This window comes from Myiozetetes cayanensis, unplaced genomic scaffold, assembly GCF_022539395.1.
Source record: "Myiozetetes cayanensis isolate MyiCay16 unplaced genomic scaffold, myiCay2020 scf2-11, whole genome shotgun sequence".
Classification (NCBI taxonomy): domain Eukaryota; kingdom Metazoa; phylum Chordata; class Aves; order Passeriformes; family Tyrannidae; genus Myiozetetes; species Myiozetetes cayanensis.
The window spans coordinates 78,714,046-78,735,325 of record NW_026087411.1 but is presented as its reverse complement, the minus strand read 5'-3'; the positions used below and the strand labels follow the sequence as shown (position 1 = coordinate 78,735,325).

The 21,280-nt window shown below is 36.4% G+C and overlaps 1 protein-coding gene across 1 annotated transcript in view; it reads right to left on the bottom strand.

The window, feature by feature from the left end:
• The window catches only part of RNGTT (RNA guanylyltransferase and 5'-phosphatase), a 180,054-nt gene that overhangs the window by 60,714 nt on the left and 98,060 nt on the right, over positions 1-21,280 (bottom strand). Inside the window, exon 13 of the mRNA XM_050315090.1 lies at positions 457-557. Within this exon, the coding sequence (XP_050171047.1) occupies positions 457-557 (101 nt within the window). The remainder of the gene's footprint in view (positions 1-456; positions 558-21,280) is intronic.

Sequence of the window (21,280 nt, the reverse complement as noted above, 5' to 3'; positions counted from 1 at the left end):
CTATGAATGCCTAATGAGTAAAATGTCAGACATTGTTTTTCTCTAAGAAAACAAATGCCGTTTGTCACTGTGCACAATTCTGAAATAGAAGAAAGCTTCAGTTGTTATTATTTTGAATAAAATCAATGAAAAATAGTTATTTTGTATTAGAATTTAGGCTAATACACCCTGCCTACTCTAGAAAACATGTGGGTTAGTGCCAATCCCAAATGTGACTTTTTTTCAGAAATTTTATGAAAGTTAATGTAAGAATGAGTAAATTCACCTTATAAGCATCTGCCATTGTTTTCAGTACAACACTAATTACAACAGTTGCTTGTATTTTGAATGAACAAGATCTAGAGAATATAAAAAGGCTTAGCCCCAGTAAGTGTCAAGAAAAATCAGAGGAGAGATTAACTGCTAAGGGACATTCACACGAGTGTTATAAATTTAAAAAGGGAAGAGATTACATACCCCTCTCCACCAATTCTTGTTATCTTTAGACGAAAATCAACAGAGTTCAGGCTGGGTGGCTTCCATTTCAAAATATCGTCACATCGACCAGGCTTGTATTTCTGAAGTAAATTAAAATGCAGTTTAATTATGTTTATTGGTTTTCACTGGTTTTAAAAGTAACAATTCAGCCTTTCAGACTATATTAGTTGTCTCTAATGAATTACAATACTTAGTGACTGAAACAATAAATTCCATTACCATGGAGGTAGTTGTGCTTCACTACTTTATTTGTTGCTGCCTTTTGAAACTGCTTAGCACTGTAGCTACACCACTGAATACAATAAAAAGCTGAAAATGGAAGTAAAAATTAGCATACTTCATTATCTCTCTCTGCCCAATGGAAAATTTCAAAAAAAAGAAAATAAGAATGCACAGAAAGAAATGAAAACACTGGCAGGACATACAGAAAAGACACATTTAAATTAATCTCAGCATTGTTGAACAACTTTATGAGTGGTATTTTTGTTATCCATGTTATTGGTTGACGCAGCATGAAAAGCCAGCAGCCACCATACTGCCACCTATCAGAAAGGCCCATCACATGACAGAATGAGAAATTTTACTTTTTTGATATTTATTCATCTACAGTGAAAAAATACATCCAATTTTACATGAAAAATAAACCAACTATGAATATTCACTATCTTTTGGAAACACAGCAATCATTAGTATCACACTGCACCTAGGCTGTGTTCGGTATTCTCAAAACACAAAATTTACAATGACAAACCTAACAGTTCTAGATTTAAAATGACAAAAACAGATGAGTTTTCTGTTTTCTGATGTAAGAATGTAAAGTTATTCTTCCCAAAATAAATGCTGCACATCTTACCATTTCTTGTTGAAAGGACAGTGTGTGACTTTTGCTAGACATAAGCAAAGGCAAGCTTCACATAATCGACACTCAAATCAGCTCTAAACATTTTTAGCCACAGTTCTGCTACGTCATGACAAAAATAAGCCACTAACAGCTTCTTCTGGAATTTGAATGTGGCTGGCTAGAGTGCATTATCTTTTCATTTTTGATCATCACCCTTAGATCCTTTAAGAGCAATGGCTTCAGGAGTTCAGTTCTGGTTACAAATTCAGGGCCATATAAACCCATCTCCAATACCAATATTAGAGTCACCTGCCCAACTTACTATTCTAACCAGAAAACCAGTAAGATACAGTGTGATAAAGTTATGAAAGTTTCTTTCTTTTTCTTTCATTTTTTCTTTCTTTTCTTTCTTTTCTTTTATTTCTTTCTTCTCTTCCCAATTTCCCCCCTGTATGTTTCTGTGTATAGTTACCTATACACCTTTCCAAAATGGATTTAGAAAGGTAATGTTTAAGCATTGTACAAACCCCAGAAAATCTTTCAACAATAAAGAAATATTCCTTTAGTTGCTACCATACTGCTGTTCCCTCCCTCTTTTCTTTGGCTCTTTTCCAGTCACCTGAAATATCTTAGAATTCCAATGATCTAATCTTTAGATTTTTATAGTAATGAAACTTATCTTGCTCTTTAGTTCTTTCCTCTACATTCCCAAACTAAAAATCTGCTATCATGCAGTATGGAGTTCAAAATATTCAAGGACTCATGGCATACATACCAACTGATATTAAATAGATAAATCAGAATAGACAAAACATGATGCTTGGTAAAGCAATTAAGCTTTTCTCATCATCATTTTTATATATATGATGTTTTAAATACAGTTTATGCACTTAAATATATTTTGAAGTATTTGCTTTCAATTTTACAGAAAGGCAGATGGTACTGAAAATTCTTTTTCAGCTAACTTTTCATGCCATTTTCTTGTACTTATGCCTCACATAGAGAGAATATGGAGTTAAACCCTACATAAATTTTATTAATGAAATATGTCCCAGGAATAACAGGACAGAATACAATGTTTGCAAAAACATTATTTGCTTTCTCTTATCTGTAGTTTCTAATTTGGCTAAAGACAATTACAACTACTAATTATTTGTTAAGTAGTTTTATGAAGAAATACAGGGAACAATCCTATTTGTGACAAATTTCTCCACAGATACTGAAAATTTAATTTATGAAACAACTGCCACAGCAGGTATGAATAAACACAGAGTAGAGCTGAGTAGATGAATTTGCTGAAACAGGTGTGATTTTGCTGAATGGAACAAAAGATTCATCTTAATAGTTGCTCTTTGGTCTTTTAGAATGACTGAGGACTTCAACCAAAGGTGGTATTTGTCAATCATACACAAAAACTAAAATCTTATATTAAGCCTCTGTGTTGCAAGGCTTCTAATTTATTGGCTTTACTGTGAGGGTTCTGAGACACTGGAGCCGTTCGCCCAGAGTAGCTGTGGATACCCCATCCCTGGAAACATTTAAGGCCAGACTGGATGAAGTCTGAGCAATCTGATCTAGTGGAAGGTGTCCCTGCTGATGCCTTAAGAGTTTTTGATTTTTTTAAATTTTTGTAGATTTTGGAAGTAGTTGTGTAGCGAAGGTAGATTTTAATGTAGCTGTGCTTTCCCACACACTGTAGCCTAATGTTTACACATACCCAAGCCAGCTGCTCTATTCCATATCAAGTCCTCTAGCATGTTTTTGAGGTAGAATGGCGGGAAAAGCCTCCTGAGGCCTCTACCAGGAGATATCACACAGGCACAGTGACCTTCAAGCCCAGAACTTGGAGGAACTCTGAAGACTGCATGTGCGGCGAAGAAGATGAAGATGAGGAAGAGGGGGTCCCAAACTCCCCCAGACTCAATTCCTGAAGGGGCATGTCAGGAGGCAGAACAGGGCAGAACCAGGGGGTGGACAAATTTGGATTGGATGGACATCATTATAAAATCATAGAACCTGTGTCCGAGGCGCACACGGCCGTTTGTATTCCTGGGGCCTGGAGGCTCATTAAAGCTTCTGCTCTCCTTACCTTATCTCCTATACCAAACTGGCTCGGAGTCTTTTTCTCCGCTGTCTTTTAGGCAATGCTGCCCATGGCAGGAGAGCTGAACTAGATGATCTTTAAGGTCCCTTCCAACTCAAACCACTCTAAGATTCTTTGATTTGCAATAATCTTCCAACTAAGATTACTGGAGTGTTTACAATTACTGATTTATTAATATACACTCAAGTAATTTCCTTTTAAGCAGTAGGCCATATTTTAGTTATTAAGACTAGACCAAGTCTAAACTGTCTTCAGAAAAAAATCTCAGCTGGTTTACTATATGACTCCAAGCTATTCTTTTACATATCATTCCTTTAAAGCAAAGATAAAGAGAGGTATTAGTCTTCAAGACAGAAGAAATTTTCTCTTTTGTACCAAAATATCACTCTCAATCAAAAACCACCTCATATTTTGTGTCCAAAAGATAAATTTTAACTGCTTTTGCATTCATGAGTACTAAGTATTTCCATAAACAGAAGCCTTACTTTCTGGAGGAAGAGATAACAGGATTAAACATACCCCATCTTGAAAACTAGAGGCCAAGATTTCCCCTCAGCAATATGAGAAAAATCAATGGCCTTGAAGAGAGGACCAAAGGCTTCTTTCCAGATAGCAGACTGTCCTATTCATATTTGCTTCTGCCTGGACCATATACCCTGAAAACATTAGACATCCCTTCAGGAAATTAGTTCTTACCGATGCAAACAGAATGAACCAATCTCTATGAGTCATAGCACTGAAATTCTGAGGAAGACCAACTTCTGATCTAACAACCTTACCTGCTAGAGCTCTAGTGTCCTGACTCTGACAACAGCCAACAGCATGTGCTTGGGAAAGATGAAAAGCAGGGCAATTATATGTGGTATTTTCTACTACTACTCTCTGAGAAACTATTCATTTTCAAGCTCAGAGACTTCCTGATATGGATGTGATTCAAATATGATTCCTATGTGTTTAGTGATTTTCAGTTTCTCTGCATGAGTTTGTACAGCTCCCCAGTAAGACCTTCACCAACGTGGCACAATGTTTCACACACAGCCCAACTACACTGTGGGGAAAAAAACACCACCTTTTGTTTATTTTGAACCAGTTTTTGTTGGTTTCAAAGACTTGAACTCCACAGGGCTCGTAGTAAGAAAGATGCTGAACAATCAAAACCCATTGTTTCCACGCTACTCATAGTTTCATATGCGTCTCTATGCATGGAAATACACTCAGCTCAGAACCTATAATTTTATATATGCAGTTACAAAATTTTTCTCCACTTACTTTACTCTACATTTATCTATACAGAAGTTTACGCACCGTTTTATCACTCAGCCCCTCAGTCTTGTAAGAGATTACTACAGTTCTCCACATTTAGGACCAGCCGTTGCTGATCCATCAAGAAAACAACACTTTACAATTCATCCAATTTTCAGACTTGCTTATGTGCAGTACTGGCGACTCCCTTCCCTGGTGGGGAGTGAATAGCACCCCCATCCCTTCACTCCTACTTTTTAACTGATTAGATATCTGTGCAAGAACCTTTTAAGTCTCACATCTACTTTAGTTTCTTTAAGAGTCTTTTATCAGAAATTTTGACAAGAGGCTTTCTGGAAGTCTTAAGGAGGAAAGCCATATGATCCTTACTCAAATGAGTTTTGAACCCTGTGCTGGAAAGGCATAATGTTCCTTTCAATAATTTATGTAATTTTCACCAACGATATCATGTTCACCCAGATATCAACTACGGTATTCCTTATTGTTGTTTCTACTCCTTTTTCCAGTCCAGATACCAAGCTTACAGAACTTATTTCTTCCCCATTCTTTCATGACACCTGCCCCCACCATCATTTTTTTTTAAATGATATTGTATTTTCTACCCTTACATGCTTAGGCAACAATGTATATTTTTTATACAGGATCTACTATCCGATTTTTTCAAACCACTTCCCAGACTGACAAATTACACCCTCCTAAAAGTCAATAAGAAACCAATTTCACAACAGACAGGGACAACTATTCCAAAATCAGTAGTGAAAAGCAATGTTTTGACAGGATATATCTGCATACCTGTAATTACACTGCTAGATCCACAATTTTGACTCAAGTTTAATTATAAATTTAATTGGTTGACTTGCTTGAAGGGCAGTGGGGGAGGATTTGCTCTTTAAGATGGAGATATTTTCTTTACCTCTAAAACCAGCACAGTCTGAAACATGCCTCAGCTAAACATTTTGTCCTATCAATAAATAAACTGAGGAAGGATAATTTCTACCCCATTTCAAGTTAGGCAAAAAGAACTTACTTAGAAAGCAATGGCAATAAATATACTCTTTTGACTATTACATTTAATTTTGACCATTATCAAACAACACCCTTCTCACTTGACAACTATTTGTTAATACTGAACACCTAGCAAAAGTAACAGGTAATTTACAGGTATCTTTCAGAAACAGTTACAAAGGCTTAGATAAGCAATTAAGATTTCAAAACTCATATTAAGAACAAGCTACCCAGCTCCCCCCTGCCCCTCCCCAACTTCTGTTACCAAGAAAGACAGAAACTCGCAGAAGTCTAACTTAAAATGAGAATTCATCCGAAGGATTAATAGTCCCTGAGAAAAAGATTACTTTTTGTAAAAGGTGAGTGAGTCCATACACACAGTACAGCAGTAATAAGTTATTGAGTTTGACTGCTAAGTGCTAAATCAATTTCTTTAAACATGAGCTGAAGCCAAACAAGAATTCTGCTTGTTAAGTATGTGAAAACTTCACCTTAGATGAATCACTGCATACTGCAGACCTGTTCTGCCTGAAGTTATTCTTTATTTTAATTCCAAACCAAAATGTGAAGCAATCTGTTTGAGATCAAACTACACCCTAGCATTTTAAATATAGCATTCATAGCAATGATATCCTCAACACCACCCCCCGACAAATATGTATGTACATGACTACTTCTAAAACATGTCAGATCCCCTATCATCTCAAAGTTCATGTTTCAATCTGAAACCTTTCAACCTAGTCTAAACACAAAAATTAGAACTCCACACCAAAAAAGGTACATCGATAAATCAGAAACTACATCAAATAGCTTTAAAGAATTGGACTAAGTGACCTCCTGAAGACCTTACCAACCTAAATTGTTCTACAAAACTGTATCTCTCTTCAGTTGTTTGTTCTTTTAGCAACCATGCTGGGTGCTAAATTACACCAGCATTTTAGTTGGCCAAAGTAACAAGCTTTCAACACAAATTCCCCACTTGCACCTACTAAGTACAGGTTAGTTGCAATAGCCCGGCAGCTCTTGGTGCACGCAAATTGGATTCCATTAATGTAAAACCAAACTTGAAGTTTCACCTCAGGAACACACCTAATGCACTTCACACCAAAGTACAGACTCTGGAGGCCAAGGCAAAGGCCGTACCATTGCTGTGCCACCTTACACCTACACAGCACCGATGAACCTGAGCTGTGAAGATGTCCCGTGCCATCCTGAAATGCTGCTTCAAAGAAATAAGGGTATCAGTGCTTTCAGTTAGCTATGGACCATGAGCTCTCCAATTTTTACAGCTTTGTCACTCACTCACCATCTACCTAACTTTTCATTTATCTTTGTATTATTAAGTAGTATTATAAATAAAAATGATGGATTGTTGGTCATACTGAACCTCATTCCCCTCCCTCCTCTATCCCAAAGTACTAAGTCTAGTTCCACCCTTCTTTCACAGCTGCCCATAGTGGGAGAAACTCTTTTCTCCTCTCCCCTCAGATCAAGAGAAAGACTCCCTCAAAGCCCCAAGTTCTGTTATTCGAACTTTTGCTGACACATTTCTTATTTGTTGCAGATAGTCTCACACACGGGTTTTGGTTTTGCCTAATCTTTCAGCATTTGCATTCAATGGGTGGCTCTGAAGAAAGCTGAAAGCCTGGGCAATGGAGATGTTAGCGGCCCACTAAGAGGATAAAATTTCACTCCAAATAGCTTCTTCTGCATGGGAGAGACGTTTCTGCTTTGTATTTTGTAGGAGGAAGAGTGGGGTTGGTTTCTGGGACTGCATTCTGGGCAGACAGTCTGGGCTGTGGGGTGGTGTTGAGTCACCATGAAGACACCCACCTGGAAGATTGAGTAACTTCAGTCTAAGTCTAGACACAACAAATGATTTCTCCTAAGGACTGAAAAGGAAGAGGTGGTGGGATGATCAAGAGAGAAGTTCGTGCCTCATCAAGAGGAGGAAGAGAAGGTTTCCTTGACAAGGGTGGGTGCCTTACTATCCTACAAAGCCTAATCAGCCAGTTCTACCTCCCTAACCCTTAATAAATGCAATCCTCCAGAAATGCAAGCAGCAGCTAACACAGGCCACCTTGCATTTCCCTTCCTCCACACCTTCCCTCACTCCTTCCAAACGATAGGAAGCCAGCAAACAACCCAGCTCTTTCTTTTCTCCTAAATGACACAGTGCTGCTACTTGTCAGCTGTAATTTACCCTCAGTAAACTGGTCAGACCTAGCCCTGCAAAGTATCCAAGAGTTGCAAAGCTGGCAGCTGCAGGCACACACTAATTCAGAAAGGAGGCTGAAAAAAAAGGGTACAGAGAGCTCAGGGAAAATTTGTTTGCACAGCCATGCTTGCCCAAGAGGTATGGAAGGCTGAGTACCTTTGAGGGGTGAGGGGCAAAGCAGGTAGGTAGGGATGAGTTAACAAAGACAATTACTGGGAACCTACCTGAGTTCTTTTAAATCATTAAATGTAGTTTGCCATGTTGCAAATGGCATTACCATCTAATTGCATCTAAATGCAACAAACTGCAATTAAGTATACCTGAACATGAAATATACATATTAAATACAAAACTTTACACCTCTAATAATGTAAGATTCAAATAACATATTTTAACACCAAGAAAAAACTTCTGCCATTACATCAATGATATTCTCATATTTAGTTAGACCTACCAGGAAGAAGACATTAAAAGCACTTTCAAAACATTCTAAAATGCTTCAGGTTCACAAACCATAAGAACGACTTGAGCTGTTGTAAAATTCACCCATATCCACTATCAATATTTTTCCGTATTTTAATTAAATGGTTTGCAAGCAATTTTATTCCACACGATGCTTAAGTTTTCAGTTGAAAGCAAAGAGTTGACTATAGCAAACTTATAATAACAACAACAAATCTGCTTCTCTTTCCCACTCAAAACAGCGTTAAACGTTTTCTCTGAAGAGCTCTATTTAATTCTGAGGCCTCTTAATCCATAGATCAGCTGCTGGCCTGCCCAACCTAATAGTTTGCATTCAGCTGGGTAAACATAAAGACAGAATAAATACCCAAATGTGTTTTTATTTTCTTGCAGTACAGACTTTGGATCATTTTAAAGAACCAAAAGGATCGATTAAAATCAATTATTTCAAGCTAGGCTTTATAAAGAGATGAGCCAAAAACACAGAAGTTGCTAATATTGTTGACAGATTATGTGAGTCACAACAATGGATCACGAAACCACAAGATCAAAGTCAACCATTGACTTCAATTGTATATTCATAGATTTTTAAGACTGGAAACTATTACTGGGATCATTGAGTCAGCTCTCTTGCATATAGGATATAGGACAGAGAAACTTGAAGAAACAATAATGTTTATATCAGGCTTATACCACTCATCCAAACTACAATGATGTTTCAATCAAATTTGTAATTCCTGTTCAAAACCAGCACCCCTTTATGAAAGATATCAAGTGATGAAGAAATCACAACACATATCTAGGGATGTTAACACAGCTATTTATTACACTTGTGCTTAAAAATGCTGCATGCTTATTTCTACACTGAGTCTTGTTAATGCCTTACTTTAAACTGAAGCCTGGCTCTCCATGTAATTACCTCCCTTTTTTAAGACAAAATGAGTAAGTCTCAGTCTTACTGCATGGGTAATTTTCCAGTTGGCTGATGTACACATCCTCATAGTGTAATTGCACAAAAGCCTTTTGAAGAGTGGGCAAAACAACTGAACCTACTATTCCAATATTCTTTTCATTGCTTACATATACACCAGTACACAAAAATAAAGCACATTTGTACTTTGTATTCTTTTGCATTGCACTGAAACATTAAGTCCCTTGAACCGGGACTTAATACACTTGCTCTTAGATATATTGCCCACATCTGGCTGTATTCAAGCATCACTTGAACATCATAAGTTTAAATGATTCAGGTTAGCCTACATAATTGATTCTTTTGGGAAAATATGTAAGTTTACTGAAAAAGTTCAAAACATTAACATGACCATAAAGACATATGCAAAATCCCAACCCTATCATTAAAACCTTTCATGGCAACATACTTCTTTAACTGTCACAAAAAAGAAAAAAAAAAGAAAACTCCAAACACAGGACACTAAAATATACTTGAGGAAATAAGCAGTTACACTGTGACCCTTCAAATATTCTGCTTTCTGCAACTCCCAGCATCCCTTCTCAGTTCCAACTCCTGTTCCTCAGAGCACCCATACAAACAACTTAGATTCTCCCTATATTTCCCATGGACCATCACGGCAATAACCTCCGTTCTTCTCCATGTATTCTAATTTTTTTGTCTAGTAAAAAGCTAAACAAAAGGTAACACGGCACCAGAAGTCTCTTGGTCATTGATAGGTAAATGTGATTAATGCTTGTTCTTGCTGTATAGTGAGCAGCACACTGCGAACTGGAAGAAAGAGATATACTAGTCTGATCACAGGCTTATAACACTCCCTGGCTGAGGAGCAGAAAGTCCAGATTTTCTTACTGAAGTCTGAGGCAAACAGATTCTTTAAGAAGTCTACTTTGGGAGTACTGGGCTCATCCCTAACTCACATCCCTGGAGGTGAAGGCAAACTGTGTTGTACACTGCGGCATTTATGGTGTTTGGTGGTGATCACTGGTGAAGCAGCTTCAGAGACTATTCATCATACCCACACAGAAAACTGCTTTGCATGTTGATTCTAGGAGACAAAGGAGATTAATGTCTAAGAGTAAAAGCCTCCAGGTTCAAACAATACGTGCCTGACTACAAAGGCTGATGCACAGAAAAAGTGACTAAATTAATGTATTGATCTAAAGTGGACAATGGAAATAAACATCTGGATAACACTATTGACTAAGACCAAATATCAGAGAATAACAGAGAAATATAATTGCTTATTCTTGCATTAAAACCATCTTATTTAAAATACTTCAGAGCTGGCCAAACTGACTATCTGTTACACACCAAAATCTCTGCAGATGTCAACATTTGCCAAATACATTCCACATTCAACAAGAGGCAGGAAAAGAACTCTTAGAAAGTCTTTCACTGGGGTCTGAACATGTGAAAGGACACTGCACATCCCACAGACACTGGCCACACTAGTTTTCACCTGGCTCCACTCTTTAAGTAGCTAGGAATAATCACCAGTGTATTTATCACATCACTGTTGTCCCATCCTGCCCTTGTGCTGCATCTCCTTCCTAGAACAACCACTGTACTGCTCACAAAGTACCACTTGGCTGTCCATTGTGCACATCCAAAGACTCTGAACTAGGTTCACAAACAGCTGAATTACAGATTAAAAAACCAGGTTAATTAAAATAAAGTTCTACACCATAATTCTGCAGTTTAGAAAATATTACTTAGCCTCACAAGAACTAATGGGACTAATGTAAGTAACCATGATTGTTAAGGAAAAGAACTTCTCAAATTGTTTCCAATTAGAAATGTATCTGCAACTGCTCCCAAGAGAAAGTATTTTTCCTACAAATAGCTTGGAGACATTCAGACATATTAACAAAATGTTTGATACCTCTGAACCCAGCTGAGACAACTTATTTCGACTTCTAGAATGCCTTTTATTAAAAAAAAAAAAAAACCACAACAAAAAAACCCAAACATTTTTTCACTGCATAGGAAAAAATTAATTCATATGGAGGGCTTTCAAGCCTACAATGGCAGTTGCTATTGAACTGAAATGCTCCTTATGTCTTAAGATTGAGAAACATACTTTGGTGCTTAAAATGTGCACTTAGGAGCAGCACAAATTATTAAAAGGCAGTAAAAAAGAAGAGATGCTAAAGCTGAGATATGAAGTATTGGTTAATCAAGTTTGGAGCGTCAAGAATTCAGAGGCACCTAAGAAATTTCTATGAATCAGTGCAGTAGATGAAACTTTGACAAATGCAGGTCAGCAAGGGAAGATGTGTAACTTCCAGCTGAGAAAAGGTGCTTTAATAAAATCACTTCAGTGGCACTTAGTGTCTCAAAGACTATCAGGATTCCTTTGTTCTTTAGAAAACCAAATCAAATCTACCACGTACTGATTTCTTTCTTGTAGATGTTGGACACAATTCCTGTATAAAGTCTGGAAATTTTAAAGCAGGCTTTTTTAATATATATAACTGTCCCTGTATTTATAAAGAAAGACAGGTAGATGTGATTTTAAGTACTTCTAAGAGTGCTCAGGCCAAGAGAAACTCCTCGATAAATACTGGACTTCCAAACACCTGTCAGTTGTGAAAAGCATTTCCACAGTTGAGAGAAAACAGAAGAATATAAACACTGAATGGAAAATGTACAAGAACATAAAATGGTGCAAACTTTGTATACCGCTCCAAAACACAATCCAAATGCTTTCCAACTTCATGCAAACAGTTTATATGTGTTGTATTCAAGCCCCTCACCCAGCACAACTTGTGCCTAACTATGGAGAGAAGGTCATGACGCCCGGACTAAAAGATGACAACAAACAAAAGCAAATTACTTCCCTTCAAAAAAACTCTTTTAACAAAAAGAAATTAATAAATGCTGCTTTTAATGCTTGGTGTTCTAAATTACTGATTCAAACCACCTGAACAATCAAAGACCTGCAGTCCTCACTAAACATCAGCTTTTTGCCTGGTTCAGTGATTTGATCAGAATAGAGACACATTGATGGTCAATAAATATTAGATCAGCTTGAAAATAAAGTTGTTAATGAATTCCAAATGTTACACAATGAAATGCTGTCACATCATCAAAACCAAATTTGTAGACAGTAACTTTAGAGGCTCAAAGAGATGGGGAAGACAGGTCCCTTGGTTAAGTTCAAATCCTTTAGTGTCAACAGTCAAGTCAGAAGGATGATAGAGCCAACTCCAGGTAACACAGCTTTAAATAACTCATTTCTTGACAGTGAAGTCACCATACTGCTTTAATTCTATGTAGTCAAACAAGTTTGTGTCAATTCTTACATTCCTCTGCTTTAAAAATCAAAATAAAGAAAAATTAATGTGTTTTAAGGCACAATCACATCAGTGTATTCCAGAAACTTTTCCTTTAGAGAGCTAAAGAACTAAGTAGGAATGACACTTCTTAATATGTTAGGTTAGCCAGAAGCAGCTGATTTTATTGTAAAAATGTTATACCATGATTTGCCTTTTATGAAAATGTGACTTGAAGCTATGTGAAGTAGAAAGACAATTATTATAACCAAAATTACTTCTGAAATATTAAGCTTAACTGTCATAGCAGACTGAGAAGCAAAACATGCTACTAATGTGCATCCATTTTAATAGTGTTAGATTATGTCCCATACTAAGGATTTTAACACTTGAATGCAAATCAGGTTTAGAAGGTTAACCTGTATACAGAAATTAATCTCTTAATATGTTAATAGAAAACTGCTTTTTCCAAAAGTGCCTCTGAACTTCAAGTTAATGTAATGCTTATATTGGACTTCTTTTGTAATTATTGGGCTAAACATCCTCTCCTCTTCCACTTTAATTTAGCTTTATACCTCCAGTTTCATTAAACATCTTGTTTCACAGCTGTACTAATAGCTTTTCTCAATATTCCATTAAGCAAGGAGAAAAAAATGAGGACATTTTATTCATAACTAACATAATTTACATATTAATCCTATTAATATTTGATAAATGAAGTTCAGATTACAGCCAAAACCCCATGTTTATAGCTATCAGAATGTAGCAGCTCCAAAATTACTCGATAGTCTTTCCTCCTCTACCCGCCTGCACATTGCTGTAGGCAGCAGAAACCTATTCTTGGTCACTTCTGTTTGTATTTGTCCTTTAACTCAATATTATGATCTCGAACCAGAAACTTCACCACTTGGGTCTGAAGCAAAACCTCAAATTGTTGGCTAATGTGTATATGATCCAAAACGGACTAACTAGAGTCTGCCTGTGATTCTAAACTCTACTTTTGACAAACTGAAGTAACTGTTGAAAAGCTACATACTCCTACCTTCATGACAAATAAATCCTCTAACAACAGAGCTATAGCACCCATGGACAAAGGAACTGATGATTGTCCATGGTTGCTACTTGAGATATTAGATTTATATTGGTATTGATTATTTTGGAATTCTCTCATCTTTTTACCATCACTATCTACTATTTATAATCTCATTAAGTATGTGCTGTGTAATTCTGAATTCTGAAAAATTAACACAATAATAGAAACAATCAAGATACTCCTGTTGCTGTATTTCACTTTCTATGATTAACTTGAACTGAGATGGCCTCAGCATGTACCAACAGTGTAAGCTGTCACCAGGAACTATTGTATTTACTCCTCTAGATGAAATTTTCTTTCAAATTAAACTTCACAACTCATAAACAGCCTTAAGTAGAAACTAATATAATGGAAAAGCTCATGCCTATAAAATTTTTCCTCAGCCATACATTGTTAATTTCCACCTGTCTAGAAACACAGATAAACCCAGAGGTAAGAACTAAATAGCTTCAACCAACTGTCCAGAAAGATTGATGAGAGTTAGGTTAAAGTAGAGTTTCACCCTGATCTCCAAAAGGCCCTAAAAATATGGACTGAAATCAATCTTCCTTCTTTTCCATCCACCTTTTTGCCCAAAACAATCAGTCATTTCCTCTTGTGTGATCAGGAAACCTTTCTCTTCTTGAAGTATTCAACGCAATCTTTGCTAAAAAAATTAGCTTAGCACTAAGTCCAAAAGTTATGTTTACCAATACAGACTGTGGTGAAATGCAGTCTAAATTAGGCAAAACAGCAACATGGGTGCTCCTAGGTGCTTAATAAAGCATCTCTCCAAAAAGCACCTGTTTCCCACGTGGCAAATGGAGACAGATTTGAAGCTCTGCATGTATTTACAAAGCTAATTTAGGAGGACAGGACTCCCTATCACTTGCTCTGCTTCACTGAATATATATAGTACTTGGGCACTTCCAATACAAGTTCCCTTACAAGATTATACACTGCTCTCTATGTTTTCAGGTTCAGACACCCTTCTTGAAGTGATTACATTACCACGTATTTGAAAAATTCAAACATTCCTTAAATAAGAACATTTGAGGTCATTAATGCTGCTTCTTTCTGCTATCCCTTCAGACTTCTCTAGGTATTAATACATCTAATAGAAATGCAATGTTTGCAATAACAACCCACAGTGTGAACTGGGAAAGGCAGAAGGAATTTTAACTCTGGTTTATTTATTAGATTATTTGTATCGTTTTCAGTCAGCACTAATTAAAATTTAGAAAACAAAATAGAAAAACCTTTGGACAACTGTATTGCTAGATACCATGACAATGTTCAGATGATGCTTCCTCTGTGCTCAAACAATAACCTTTTAAAAACTATTCTACAGTTGATAACATTTCAAATTTTAAAGTTTAATACTCTCCTTTAATTGTATGTTTAACACGACACTATCCAAATGCATATCCAGGGAGCTGTTTGAGACATCAGTTCTTAATTCACAGCTACAGAAGTTGCTGACAAAGGCTGAAGGGATGAGTCTGAAGTAAACTGCTGGGGCAACTAAGACAACACAGAAGCACTCCTGGTCTGCTCCTTTACTAGTTTTTTGTTGTTTCTTTTTTTCTTTTAGCCTCCTAAAGCGATGCTTATTATTCTTCTCTTCCCCCCGTGACACAACAAATCTTTGAAAGACTCTTAGGGATATAATCTTCCTTCTAATATTCCTTTCACACTTTTACTGTGAAAAAAGCTGTGGCTGCATGAAGCCAGTGATGTTGGAGAAAACATTAATTTTCAATGCATAAGGTGCTAAATGTAGTTTCTTCATTGCATTACTTGTTTTATGAGCCTTACTGTTTATGTCTCTTTACATGTATTGTGCATATCAGCAAAACCTTCTCTCATTTCTCAAACCTGAGGGCACCAATCTCTCTTCACCTTTTGTCCTTTCATTTTTACTACCTCTTTCCCAACTTGAATTTAAACGTAGTGATCATTGAAACCAGAGAGATCACAATTTACACCAGAGAGAGAAGGAATTCAGTCTCTCAGAGGACTTATTTCTGTGGATAGATAGTTTGTGATCAAAGGCTTCTAGAAATCCCACAAAAGTTGGGTTGGATCAGCAGGAAGTATTCAGTGCTTGAAGTCTGACAGCAGAAGCATCCCTGGTGTAACAAAAGAACCTCCATGAACTGAGCAGCAGTGCTCTTGGCTGACTCACTACGATAACCCAATTTGGAAACCGGGTAATTTATCAGTATTAGAGAGACCACATTTGCAGAAGCTACAACCTGTAAATTTAAGGCTGCATTATAACATTGGTTTTGTTAACATTTTTCATAAACTATGATGATAACCAGTATACCAGGAATAACATTTCAGCAAATAACCCCAGAGCCCAGCATGATTAATGGAAACTATCAACCCTAAACAGAAAGATGCAAAAATATATATCAAAATTCTTCTTGATAAATGCCAATCTTGAAAAAAAGAATGAAGCCTTACACCAAAAGGCAATCAGTAGGCCAGAGCTTTAAGCTTATCTAAACATAAGAGGAAATGTACAGGTACTAACTAAGAAATTGCAGCATGCTGGTCTCAGACATAGTCTAATTTCTCTTTATAATTTCAGAGCTAAAAAGCCCCTAGAGCTGAACAGATATGCATGAAAAATGATGCACAGAATTGCCGGCAGGATTTTTTTCTACATGTTGCCAAACGTATGTTACACAAAATTGTCATTACGGGCTAGCTTATTACATTTTACAGGGCTACAAATCTCCTTGAATTAAATATTCATGAGTCTTGCTTGGAATACAAAATACTGGGGTATTTTGTAAGAAACAGAAACTAGTCTTTTCATATTTCATATTGTAGTATATAAATTATAAAATTATGATTTTAAATCATATTAAATTCATTATTAGCTATGGACATTAAAATAGCAAATCACATATTTTACATCCATAGTTTCACAAGAAAATATTTATACAACGTGAGAATAAGTTCAACCAGTAGAACTCATCATGTGGTTCATTGTGCTTTTACTTTGCAAATAGCAAGCTGATGTGCTTGGAGATGAAAAGCAAAGTGGGAAAAAATGTATATTGAAAAAAAATCAGTATGTATTTTCTCTTTCAAGTCTGCTACAAGACTAATACAACTTAAAACTGCGTTTTCAGGAGAGTAATTTTGATAATGAACAGGGAAAAATCCTCCTCTAAGAAATAAAAGTATAGCATTCCAAAGGAGAAAATGAAAGGATCCTGCCCACTCTTTGTAAGAAATTAATCCTTGTAGTTCTCACTTAGGAACAAGGAAGTCAGTGGCTCTGGGTAAGAACAGATGAAGTTGAATAGGGTAGCTTTTTGCTGAGCACTGTAAGTAAAGAGAAAAGAAATGTAGCTTGTATTTTAAAAACATTACTCAAAAAACTCCAGTTACTGTGCAATTAGCTGTTATCCTTCTTAGGAAGCACATCCTCCCATTAAAAGCAGTTGTTCTGATATTGGTTGTTAAAACTGCCTTGTAACCAATCTGAAAACAGAACCAAACAACGGCTTCTGCCTCATCAGATTTTTTTTTCATCTCTTCTACAGAGCACGACCACACAAACAACAATCACACACGCAATGCAAGATCTCTGCTGCTGGAAGGGAGCTTTCATTCTGTTACTGGCAAAAGGGTTACAGACAGACTTTTTTCTCCTTTCCCTTTTCTTAAATGTTTCTTCTTTAATTATACCAAATGTTAAAATGTTAATAGAGCTATGCTTTGAGCAGGAAAGCAGCTGAAGGGCCAAAGAATTAGGGGAGGGGGTAAGAGACAATTACCATTTACGAAAAACAAATGTCATCAGGTTTAGCTGCTATTTAACAGTTTAACATTTTAACAAGGGGGAACAGAAAGAATGGTTAAGCACAGCTTTTCCATAAACAAGTATAAAATGTATTTAAAAAAACAGAATTATACTTCATAAAGAAGAGAACTGCAACTCATGGGTACAATTCACCAGCATCTATCAAGTGAATTGAAATGTCTGATGTGCAGTCACTGGAAAATTCTGGAAGAAAAAAGCAGACAAACCTGAGCCAATGCAGAAGAAGCTTCTTTCAAATCTGATATCCCTCTAAAAGGTTTTATGACTTATTTAGTTTCTCATGCATCCTTTTTGCTAATGTCATAAAATGATAACAGTCCATTCTTTAACCTCTAGAACATAAAGCTTTGTGTCTCTGTCACAACTGGGAATGACATAGAGAAAAAAATATCATCATTGGTTCAAGAAAGAATCTGTGATGCTGTTTGAAAAATAGTTTACAAATCTCTTCCCACCTCCAAGATTTAGCGAGTCTATCATTTCAATGTGTTAATAAAATGTAGAGATAATAATAGGCATGCTAGTATGAACTCTAAGCTAATAAACTAGATTACTGTCAAGCTCCATCCTACTTGTAATACAACTTCAATAGAATCCTTCAAAAATTTTCTTATAGCAGAGTGAGAGGAGAGGTACAGACATGGCAGCAAAGTGAACAAATCCACCAGTCACTGATCCAGTTGGTACTCCAAAAGAAGAGCTACACCTCACTTGACACCAAGAACGGTAAGTACCATGCTCATTCAATGAGTCACCTTTTAAAAACCTTTTCTATTGTATCCTCAGCAGAAAGAGAACATGATTTCTATAAACCAAAATCATTCAATCGGCTATTTGTTGAAATAAATAATTTTAAAGTGGGGACAAAGAACATGACCCTTAGAGTTAGCAGATGGGGTGTCAGTGGTACTGGTTTTGGCAGAAAGATCTAGAAATTCAGTTCAAGTGGAAACTAAAGACACCTTAGCTAAAATAAAGCTGTAATAATCATTATACTGGAAGCTGAGGTGAAGCACCATTCCTCATTTACCAAAACACTAAAATAGGTGGACCAAAGTTTTAGTTGCATTAAATAGACAAAACTTAGGTTATTAGGCTTCTGAGAATATTTTCCCCTCTGTTGCACATATGAATTTGTCCTTTCAAAATGCGTGAAATTAGTAAAAGCTCTGAAAAGGTGGATTTCAAAAGAGGTATCAGCTGAGGTCCTGACAACCGTTTGTAACTGTTGCAAACACATTACAGAATAATATGCTCCAAGAAGGTATCACAAAGAATCTGAAGTTTTAGACTCCCACTTGCAACTGGGGGTAAAAAAGAAAGACCATTAAAAGTACAAACCCACTCTAGGATACTAAAATCTAATTAGAGCATAAGAGTGGTGTACAAAGGGAACAACAGTCAGCTGTTCATTAGGAACAGAAGGAAAGCAATTTCGTCTTAGAGGTGGCATAAGAATACTGAATGGTGTTTAACTCACTGCATCCCTCCTCTCCAGCACCCTTTGTACAGGAGAGAATAGGTCACACCATGGCGTTCAGCAACCAGCATTGTTCCCTAACTCCTTCTATTCCAGCACCTGGGGATCATACCCACCTGTATTTAAGTAAGAACAGTCTTGCAGAAGAGAACTGTGACCATATGTGACCACAGTTAGAAATGCAGGACTGCAGTCAAAAGCTGCCTGCAGCTGACCATGACACTGCCCTAACAGTTACTAGAGAAACTCCCCTTCATGAATAGCTACCAAGACTTTCATGTCTCAAAAGCACTTCTTTCATCCTAGGAAAAATTAGTTTTTGCAATTTACCCCTAGGCCAATAACTGATTCTTAAACAGTGAGCTACATCGTGACTTGATTTAAAATTTTACTGCTATTCAAAATTCCACTCCAGTATAAGGCAGTTCTCAGAGTAAAAAACCATTAGCTGTACAGCTAAACATAATCTTTTTCTAAAACCAGCAAAATTCTGCTTTACTTCTTTGACAGCTGTAGGCTTTTCTAAGCAACTATAACGTATACAAACAGACCTGTATATATGCAATTAACATCAATATCTATTCTAGTAAATATCTATTCTAGTAAAAAAATACTATTAAAAGAAATTGCTTTATGCATGATACAAGTTCTAATAACTTTTTCCCCCTCCACTTTTTTCCTGGTCAGTCACCATTAATATTCTTAAGAAATTAATTCATATACGTTTGCAGTGAGACACTGCAGAGTTTCAGAAGTAATGGGATAACATCAACCAAATTTGATAGAGGACAGAACCCTACTTCTTTTGAAGGCCTAGCAAAATATGCATGCAAATGTCATGGAAACAGAAGCTCTCTCCATAGTAACATCATCTGTGGTACTGTAGCTAACCACTTTAATTTCTAACACGCTCCAAGGAAGGTATTAGCTTAAATCCAGTTTTCATTTAGTATTTGTTCCATAACATTCCACATATCTAGCAGCTGTAAAGATTTATTAAAGACATTAATAGTTCACAAGCATGCAGTATCAAAGCCAAAGTCAAACATAAGTGTAAGGGCAAACTAATTAACTGTGACAAAGCAAGTCTGACTAATATGGTCTTTTGAAAAAAAAGCCAAGAGACTGATGGTACCATAAAGAATAATTATATTAGAGCTGGTTCCCATTATACTCTCCGACTTCATGCAACAACTGTCAGATGTGCAAGAGCATCTTGCATGAAACCCATTGAAGGAGCTACAGGATAAAAAGACACACTTCATAATTGGACCTAAGCAACCCTTGTTACCTGCAGCTATACAGAATCTTAAATTTTTTACCAACCAACCCAGCAACCAAAATTCTCAAAACCAGCTGAACAAAGACTCTTACTAGCATTGTAGCTGCTCTCCATGCAGATGGACCAACATAGTACATGGTAATCAGAGCCATGGGAATGATTTTCAATGAACAATTTATTTGACAAATTAGGTCTTGTTTGTGCACTACCTGTGCACTCCAAAAAAAAAAAAAAATCCTGATTTATTCTACAGCAATGCTTACCAGCCCATTTTCTGATCTGATGACCAATGCTAGGTTTCACTTCCCTGACAAGGCATCTGTGCCACCCAGAAACTGAAAAGGGTCAGTAGTGCAAATATACAAAAATATATTACCCATGACATTTCTGCAAGTAAAATACCAGGTCTTGCATAAACAAGTACAGCAAGCATAGAAAATATAGCTTATCCTGCAGTTCTTTTAAAATGTGAACAAACAATCACAAAATTACCTGGTTGTTCTTGTTCATATGCAAATTATAAAAAGTTGGACTCATGTTCTTTACTGGTTCCAATATTTTAATGAAATGTAAAGTTTAAACCAAATCTGTAACAATGAAGAAAGCATCATGACTGTATTACTTAAGCTGCCTGAAAATAAAAAAAAACCTTTACCAATATCCCATATCTGAAAAATTACACAGAAAATCTTCAGGTTTGTTTTTACACCTTATCTAATAGAAGGGAGAGGTGTATTTCCTACAGTCTTCATACATGGAAATAGTAGTGTGCTCTATATTTTAAAGACTAATCCTGATTCTACTTAAAAAAATCAAACATATTCTTCCAAAAGCATGTTAATCTGAAGCTCTGAAAAAAAAAAAGCATGGAAGGTTTCAGAAATACAATATAGCTGACATAGTGCACTATATAAATACATATTTGTCTAACAGAAAAATCTGTATTACTTAAACCTGACACTTTTTAAAGTATTCTCTAAA